General features: G+C 39.2%; 1 protein-coding gene across 1 annotated transcript; it reads left to right on the plus strand.

Moving 5' to 3' along the window:
• The first annotated feature begins 218 nt into the window (after nt 1-218).
• On the plus strand, nt 219-9,212 carry ube2h (ubiquitin-conjugating enzyme E2H (UBC8 homolog, yeast)). Its single transcript, XM_087787274.1, has 7 exons — nt 219-500; nt 4,256-4,332; nt 5,577-5,651; nt 5,725-5,764; nt 5,900-5,952; nt 7,353-7,481; nt 7,550-9,212. The coding sequence occupies exons 1-7, from the start codon at nt 448-450 to the stop codon at nt 7,672-7,674; spliced, it is 552 nt and encodes a 183-aa protein (XP_087643400.1). The 5' UTR covers nt 219-447; the 3' UTR covers nt 7,675-9,212.
• The last annotated feature ends 572 nt before the right edge of the window (nt 9,213-9,784 follow it).

The raw sequence follows: 9,784 nt of genomic DNA on the forward strand, positions 1-9,784 counted from the left end.
TTATTTTCGTTTGAGGCCAGAGTCTGTCCCAGCTACCTAGGGTGAGTCGCGAAGGACACCCGGGACAGGCCACAAATAAACAGACTCAGACATAGCTTCTTTTTTTTTTCTACGAGTTTGTAGAGAAACAAACAGTGGATCTAGTTCGTCCAGGGGAAACTACAAACATGTCAGTGTGCGGTGACGTCGCCGGCTCGTGTGCGTGACGTGTCCGGCGGAGGGATTGCAGGTCGTCAGAACCATGGTCAGAGCGCTGCCAGCCTGTGTCCAGCAGACAAGCCTCGCTCCAGCACCAGCACCGCCACGGACGCTCGCCCGACTCCCGCCGATGTTTCGTCGTCAACTACCCTGAAGCCAATGTTAACTTTCGGGTAGAAGTTTCCGCGAGACTCCAGCACATCCGGAGCTGTTCACCTCACGGTGTGTTCTGTGGTGGGATTAGCAAAGATGTCGTCTCCAAGTCCGGGGAAAAGGCGAATGGATACCGATGTGGTGAAACTGTATCCTTTTTTTAATTTTTGTTGTTGTTAAATTCCCTTTTCACATTGTTTTTTAGCTGTGTTTTCATGGAGGGTTGTCGTGTGTGTGATTCCAGGACATCGATCGCTGCTGCTCGTGTGACTCAGTGTAAACAATATGGAGCTAGCATTGCCAAGTGTTAGCTATTTCTGTCATCCCAGCAGCCACTTCCATGTCAGTCTCGCTTTAGACACGCTTTACTCGACGAATCTGGACACTTTTCGTTTGTCTTCCACTCGCTCAAGAAGTCCATCTTTTTACAGCACATAGCAAAACCCACGTCATGGCAGTTGGTTTTTTTTTTTTTTTCTTTGTCCAGCTGTTGGTAACGCAGCCAAAACACCATTACATAAGCTGGGTCTCTGAAATAACTAAACGCATGGCTGTAGCTCGACACAACATGAAGCTTTATTTGACACATCGATCCCCCTCGAGCCTTGGGGTTTTAGAATCGCTTTATTGCGGCTGTCACATGGATCCCCTCGCGAATGATGTCGAAACATGTTGCTTTAATGTTTGTTTCCAAAGTAGTCACCCTATGTCACAGTAGAGGTTGATATCATGTGACACCAGACGCCTCCTGATCGAGATTATCTACTTCTTCCACCTTGATGTTTAATACCAAGAACAGGCCCCAGTCATGAACCTACAAAATTTGGCCCAAAAAAAAAAAACAAGATGGTGAAAGGACAAAAGAGGGGGGTATGAAGTTTTGAGTTAGCTGCTCCACATAAATCAATCAAGGGTGTAATTTAGGGGCCCCTATTGTCGACCCATCCCCCCCCCCCATCAAAATAATCTTCCCAAAAAAAGTACATTTGAATTTAAAACAAGAGGTTGCAAAATCGATCAGTAAAACATCAGTAACTTCTTAATTTCTTTGGGATTCAGGGGAATTGAAGGAATGTTTGTATTTAATCTAATCCAATTTTTTTAACCTAATTTATTATAACTAACTAACTAAAGCCAATTACTCACATATATTAAAGCAGCAAGTATGGCTGCCAGGGGACTATCATGTGGAGTAACCACCCTAAATGTTTAGTACTTGTAACAGTGGTGGGCAACGACATTTCCTTAGGGGCCACAATTTATACATAACCTGTTGTGAGGAGCCATCTACCATTAAAAAAAAAACAAAGTGAAAAGTATAAAATAAAGCAAAATTAGCTTAAATTGTGTTTTATATCTGTTATAAAGGCTCTTTACCCCCCCAAAAAAGTACTTATTTTTGAGGGACTATAAATATTCAGGAAATGATGGAGGACTAAAGTTCTCAAAAACACCCTTTAGTCATTAAAGAAAATTGGTAATGAATAATAGAAATACACCTATAATCCAAAAATAAAGTTGATGGCTTGAACCTGATCTGTGTCCTCCTGAGGGCCACAGAAATGCAGTCAAGGCACCACAAGTTGCCCCTGGGCCACACTTTGCCCTGGTCTGACTTATAAGATGTTGTTGGCTTTTGTTGAGATTATGACGTCAGTTTGCTTTTTTTTTTTTAATGACATTTTCAACTTAAACAGATGAAACACTTTATCAACATGGATGAAATGTGATTTAAAAATTGGTTTCATCACTGTCCTTCCTCAAAGTATATAATATCAAAAGGAGGATCATTTCATTATTTATTCAGTTATAATGTGTTTCTTTCTCATTTTATGTGACACAAACTTAGTGCATTATTTAATTAAATATCAACTCCATGAGACTTTGAACACCTTATACGTTTCAGCTTTGTTGTGAGCAGTTGAATTGAATTTTAGCCCCCGCCTACATCCAAATTCTAGTCTTCTCTGCCTGGTTTTTCAGTGTCATTGTTCCCTCTCAACATAAGGGCAGCATCAGAAGCCGAGTCTTTGTTTTTTCTCTCTCCATGTACAGGAGTCCTTTGACCTCTGTTGTGTCCAAGCAAGTCACAGTGTCACATGCTTGCTTGTAGCGCTAATCTGCACATGCTACTGTCGCATGAAAGAGCTCGCTGGAAGTAGATAACAGCTGGGGAGTAAATGGAGCTTTTTAAACGCTAGGGTATGTTTAGGATATAAAGAAGAGAAGAGCTGAATGTGATTGACACGGTAAAGTTCTGGTCTGATGATCTTTGTACAGTTAAAGTCATCCTCGTGAATGCTGTCCATCCAGCTGACACTACGTATTTCCAGCTCGGCTTGTTATAGGAGACAAAAAAAACAAACAGAAACGTGTCGGCATCACCATTACAAAAGATGAGCAATCTTGTCCCACCTAGCCGTCATAAAATTCGAGGGCGAGGCAGACTTCCTGAATAATAAGCAGGGCTACAAGCGAAGCATGACGATGTATATCCTCAATGGACTGGAGGAAGAACAGTTCTAGAACTTACAACTATGTTTCATCCTTAGTGCACACTGTCAACGTCTATGTAACATTCATTACAATATTTATTCATATTTCATCCACCATTATACTTTTGATCTCCCTGTTGATTCTCGGGTAGAAACCATAATCTTACTACAGTTTTATTTGAGATGTATTTGCTAGTAATACACTGTGTTGGCAGAGATCTTTATTGGATTCACAGATTCAAAGAATTGTGTTGTCATTCTGTTCACTATGAAAGGAGTGGAAAGAGTTCCTGAGGCCTGGGAACGTAGAGCTGTGAACCATTGATTTAAGTCTGGCTTGTTGTTGTTTAACCAGGTTTCTTGTCGGTTGTTTGCCAGCATTAAGCTTCATTTTAGCCCTAGTTTCTGTCTCGGTTTGCAATAATGCTCTTTGCCTTTAATGTTGTTCTTGTCTCCATGTCCTTAGAACCATGTCCTTAGAAGACTTGTTCATGTTCTTGATGCACAACCTTAGATCTGGCTAAAATCCAACATAGTACTCATTGGAATGTAGATTGTTCTCTAAACCTCTTGACAATGAACCTAAACGTTACTTCCAGGCACTCAAACAAGCCTCAGTAGTATAATGTGATATAATGTCACAGTAGATACTGCAGATATTGCACTGAAACTCTGTAGTGGTATCTACAGTTCGTCACTTTGCTAACAACTATGTTTGTGGTCTTATACGACTCAGATTCTGAAGAACTTCCTTTCCGTGACTCTTTTATTCTTTGTCTTTCTTGTTGATGCAAAACTAGATGAACCTTCACTGCTGTCTTATCAACCATATATTCTTGTACACAAGCTTAAATATATTCAATGTCATGGCAAAAACTCTGACCATTAATCACCTGATCAAAGTTTTAAAGGATTCCTTGGTGCTTGTGAACAATTGTCTTTCAGTGTGTGTGTGTAACATTCATAATAAACCTAGATATCCACCTAGAAAAACCCTATTCACTTGAATATACTGTCTTGAACCAGGTCTTCTACAGGACAGTATGGTCCGTGTGTATGCAGTACTCAACAGGCTTCTCTCCCAGCATGCTCCACTGTTGTCGCCCAACGTAAAGCTCAGGTCCTACCATCCCCCCCTGTAGCTGACCCACACACACTCTTTAACACTAGTCCGGTTTGTCCTTCGTCATTAGAATCCAGCTGGTTAGATAAACAAGCTCGGCCTATTGTGGAAGATCATCATTAGATCTTTAATGTCTGCTAATGAGATTCACGCGAGGTAACCGACATCATGGACGTTACAACAGTTACTTTCTGCTGCCGCGGCTCAGTGTGACGCGCAAGTGTTAAGCGAGCCATGTGTGTGTGATCCAGTCTTTGAAACATTTGAAGCCTTGACCTTCTGACAGTATCGAGAGCAAACATGAAGTCACCATCCTCAGTGGACTCAATGAGTTTGTAGTAAAGTTCTTTGGGCCACAAGGAAGTAAGTATTCTTTTTTTTTTTACCTGCTCAATATGTTCACCTTGGCTTTCGTCTCCCTAAAATATTGTTCCTTAAAGCAGCTCTGGGTAGTTTTGGGTACCTTAATATTTTTGTACTAAAATAACTCGCGATGACACATCAACCTAAAACTAGTTGAATGACTCATAAACCGTGAGTTGAGGTGTTTGTGTGATTTTTATTTTAACTGTAAAAGTTCTTGGGGATGTTCTGGGGAGTTATGTTATTTACAAAGCCGTCATAACGCATATATTTATTATCCACAATCTGATTCATTACATCATCAGTATCCATCCTTCATTCAGACAATGGAAGTCATGAAACGGATCATTCGTCCAACTGCTGCAACATGGCAACTTTTGACGGGATATGGCAACTTTTGCGACGTTTAGCTAGTGCTCATGGGAAATGTGGTCTCCCGTTGGGCTAAACACTACCACTTTAGTCCACTGGCTTCGCTCGACTAAAAATCGCATAGAGCTGCTTTTCAGATCTTTCTGTTTCAAACTAAATGTGCTGACAAAGTACTTTGTGTTGATGTTTATATCGCTGGGCAAACTGCCAGTTTTCAATGTTGCAACTCAAGTTTTTCATTTGGAATTTCCCCAAAAAATCCAATATAGTAACAATCACTAAATAAGGTTAAAGAAGTATTAAATCAAGTACTCATTAAGTAATTGAGTAAAAAAGTCATTGAATTTGGAAATGTATTTAAAACATTTTTCTTTCCATCAGTAGAATATTTTACTTTTTTTTTTTTAATTTATAGATTGAAATAGTTTTTCGTATAAATTACTTGTATTGATGCAAACACTCTAAACTGCGGTCAATTAAGTACATAGTATATAATCAAGGTCTGTTTATTTTTAGACTGTGGGAGAAAAGCATAGGAGTACCCGTAGTAAACCAGCACAATTCTCATTACAAATACTTTAGTACAGAAAGTAAAAAAGTACTTTGGTAAAAAAAAGGTGCTAGAATACCATAGTTATTTATGCTTAATGCTCAAGTATTATTACTTTCATATTTTTTACTTACTTAAAAAAATAAGTTTAATTCATGTAATAAATCATATTTATTATGAAATTGTCATTCATTACTGTAAAATATATTCATAAAAGTATAAACGAACAAGTGAAAATGTATTTTAAATGCAGTTATTTTTAATGTAAAACATAACAAATGTTCATCCATGTTTCCTGTGTGTGTGTGTGTCTCGTTTCCAGCACCGTACGAGGGCGGTGTGTGGAAGGTACGAGTGGATCTTCCCGACAAATACCCCTTCAAGTCACCGTCAATAGGTCAGACCGTCGATATCAAGTTCACGTGGATGTTAACCAGCTTCAGGTCTAACGAACCGCTTGTGTCTTTCAGGATTCATGAATAAGATTTTTCATCCCAATATCGATGAAGCGTAAGTAACTGTCCTCAAGTACTGTAGTGTTGCTGAAAATATTTGCACAAGGAGCATGTGATCAACGGAAGGATTAACATAAGTCCCTGGTGTTGTCGCTCTCTTCTGATTCCCCTTGTTTGTTGTTCCCTCCAGATCAGGAACGGTGTGTTTAGATGTCATCAACCAAACATGGACAGCTCTCTACGGTGAGTTCAAGGCTCGCCATAACATCGTTTTCATGCCTTATATCAAGTTGGGAAAAAAGTATCCGGTTCAATTCCCATTGCAGTCATAGGGAGGTGAGTCGCACTGGTTTCATAATGTGGAGAAGTTCAGCTGAGGGAGGTTGTGAGTGGGATATTCTGGGATGTTCATGATTGACCTGGGGGAGGAGGAAAGTAGAGCTCAATCATCATGAATCAGGACAATCCAATTCTTATTTGGTGCCATGTAACATGTATATAAAAGGTGTGGGTGTCTGGTTCAAAAGAAAGTACATAATTTGGTTACTGTGTTACTGTGATTGGGGAAACTTGGGGCGGAAAAAGTAAAGTTGTTTTTTTTGCCAGATTCAGTATTTATTAGTATACATTATATATTAGTAAAAGATAACATGTTGTGTTTGAGCCAAAATAAACATGTGATCAAGAAAATAATCTTAATTTGATCGGAACAGAAAAAAAATGAAATCATGCCATAATAATGATCTTAATAAAAGTAAAGGTGTGTATTGACGATACGATGTGTATCACAATGCTCGGGCAACGATACGATTAATGTTGATACTGTAGTAACAAGGATATATATAGTTGAGTACTCGAATCAGGTGTTGCAGAATTTACAGACCACTTGACTCTTGTTGAAGTAGTAACTGCCTTAGTTTAAAAAAGTATCTTAAATATCTCCAAACATCAGCCTTTAAAGCTGCTGGAGTCGACTGTATCCTCTCGTCCTCAGTATCCTCTCGTCCTCAGTCATTTTGCAGGATTTCATTGTTCCTTTAGCAGAAGAGGATGTAATGAGTGATGCCATCCAGCGGCCGGATGTTTGTTTGCGACTCAAACATATATTATTTGCAATTCTTATGTTAATTACATAATTAAAAAACGTATTGTACACACACTTTATGGTATTTAAACAATTAAAAAATATTATAAAGATAAAATATCATTTGAAATATCAGGTTATCAGAAACTTTTATTCCCAGTGTTGTACAACCAATATTTATGTGAAATAAGATAACACACAAAATAAGCAATATATATATTTGAAATAAATTCATAACAAATAATGTATATTTTTAATTTAACAGTTCTGTTAAATATTAATATGATATTGTAAAAAAAAAAGGATGATGGGATATTTAAGTTCATTTTTTTACTCTCCTAACAAGTACAAAACATTGTTCTGATACTACAGTTTGATAGTTCAACTCTTATCTCACAATGACTGTAAAGTACAATTAAGGGGTCCAGGGTTTGAGCTGTAGCTTGTGACCATCGCCTGATCTGTGGAAGACAGTTTTTTGATTTCCAAGCTTTACTTCCACTTCTACTGCCATGTGTGTTGGACGATCCATCTTCACAGTCGCTGTCTTGCTCTCCAGATCTGACCAACATCTTTGAGTCATTCCTGCCACAGCTGCTGGCCTACCCCAACCCCATCGACCCCCTGAACGGAGACGCCGCCGCCATGTACCTACATCGGCCCGAGGAGTACAAGCAGAAAATCAAAGGTTACCGTCCTCGATGCCCGAGGTTGTGCTCAAAGGCAGCGTCTAAATCTCCTCCTCTGTGTTCTCAGAGTACATCCAGAAATATGCAACAGAGGAGGCTCTCAAGGAGCAGGAGGAGGGCGCGGGCGACTCTTCGTCCGAGAGCTCCATGTCCGACTTCTCCGAGGACGAGGCCCAGGATATGGAGTTGTAGTAGGAGGAGGTCCCTCCCCTCCTCGTCCTGCTACAACCCCACAGAGACTCTATATAATTTCCTAATAACAAGAAAGCAGACTTATATTATTCATATTTAAACCATTTGTTTTTATTGTTATTATTATTACTAAACAAGACTTTTTATGGACCGCTAGCCTTTGCCATGTGTGACGCCCATCCTGTTGTTTTTTCTCTTCTTTAGTTTTTTGAGGTTTGTTGTGTGGTGGTGGCCAGATAATCTTATCAACCCGACAGGACAGCGAATCTCGCGCACAATCGCACAAAGTGCCAAAAAAAAAGCAGTTTGGAGACATCCTTCCTCGAATATACTCTTTTATTTTCTTTTAGATGGGATTTCAGGTTTCATCGTCGCCGGAGCGTTGGCGAGGCGTGCTGCTGTGCGGCGCGCGGCGCTGCTCGCCACAAAACCAGTCTTTCAAAAGGACGAAACATTGAAAATGTTGAAAACAAATTCACAAGGCAATAAGGACCGTGGTGCAGATTAGAGAGACGGGATTGCTAAATCACTTAATTCACGTAAACAAAAAATGGTGCCAAAGTCTTTTTGGGGGGGGGGGGAATTAAGAAAAAGACACAAATGTAGCAAAATGAACAAGAAAACTAAAGAAAAAAACGGATCAATTTTCAAAGAGATGTCCTGCTCCGTTACTGTCATCACTTTTTGTGCAGCTCCTCCTTCTGTGATATCAGCCTTCAAGTAGCTACCGGATCCAGATGGACACTGACTGTTGTTGATTCGGGGCTTGTAATGACAGTTTGATTGACAGGAAAATGTTTTTTTCTCTCCACGTTCCAAACCTGCTTTCACGTGTGCACAAAGTTTTCATTTCATTCGTCCCACACCAGGTTTCATCTTTTACTAGGAGTGAGTGGATCTCTGAGGAGCTGGAAAGTTCCGTGCGCGACTCTTAATTTCCCGAGATTGTTGAAGAGGATTCTCACTTTCTCGTGTTTTTATTTACGAAGAAACTAGTTTGTCGTCAGTGATGCACAATATTCCGTGAGAACAAAAGTTTCACAGCTGATGACTTTACAGCAGAGTATTGAAAATCCTCAGTATAGTTTGTTTTTAAAACAGTTAACAGTGTCAGATGTAGGGTTTCTGACTGAATAACCAAAATTTAAATTGTTGCAACAACTTGTCATCTACTGATAAACTCCACTGTTGATGGGAAAGGCTGTTCTGGTCTCTACACTCTTTCTCCTCCCCATTGAAAGTTTTTTTTCTCCCCATCTTTGACCTCGGTTGACCTCAGAGAGGTGTAACGATAGAAATGTATTTTCCCAGAGCGCTGCACCTGATCTGAACTTCCCAGTGACGGAAAGGTTTGTGTTGGAGTCCGAACCTTCCGTCTTATTTTCACCACTTTGCCGCCAGTTTGCATTGGTTTTATCCACAGTGTAAAAGGAGCCGGTTGTGATGAGAAACACTCATGGAAGGCTGACAGAGTCCTGAATAGTTGTGTACAATGTAAACTGCAACATCTTGTTTTTTAATAAAGCATCTAATGTGTACAGCTGTGTGTTATTGTTCTGATTATAAAAAAATGATTAAAAACACGACATTTTGTGTTATACTGATTATATTAACATTGAAAATGAAAGGCAGTAACTTTGAGGGCAGAAGAAATAAATTGAATAGAGCTTTACAAAATCTGTCTACATTTGGATTTAACTAGCGTTTACATTAACAATCTAGAAGGTTCCATAAGAAATACTGATGTGTACAAACTCAACCATCCCAACAATGAAGCGCCAAAGAGTTCACTGCAACCACAGATTGTTTTAAGAGATTTTTTTTTAGAATAACAATATGCTACAAAGATATAAAAGTATGAATATGAAAATTAAATTATTTAAATAAAATAATCAAATTGAATCAACTTGATTACAATACGCTTAAATCAGGTTTAAATGATTTTAAATATAAAATAGTCTAGATTACGTTGACTTGATTTTACACAAATGTTTTCTTTCAAATTTACTCAACATTATTGTCCTGCCTTTGAAAAATCTTTGGTCGCAATGAGCTGGATCGAACAGCAGGTGGCAGTATAGTAACTCACACAGCAGTCGAGAAGAAGAGC

The sequence above is a fragment of the Callionymus lyra genome, chromosome 3 (genome assembly GCF_982586985.1).
Source record: "Callionymus lyra chromosome 3, fCalLyr1.hap1.1, whole genome shotgun sequence".
Classification (NCBI taxonomy): Eukaryota; Metazoa; Chordata; class Actinopteri; order Syngnathiformes; family Callionymidae; genus Callionymus; species Callionymus lyra.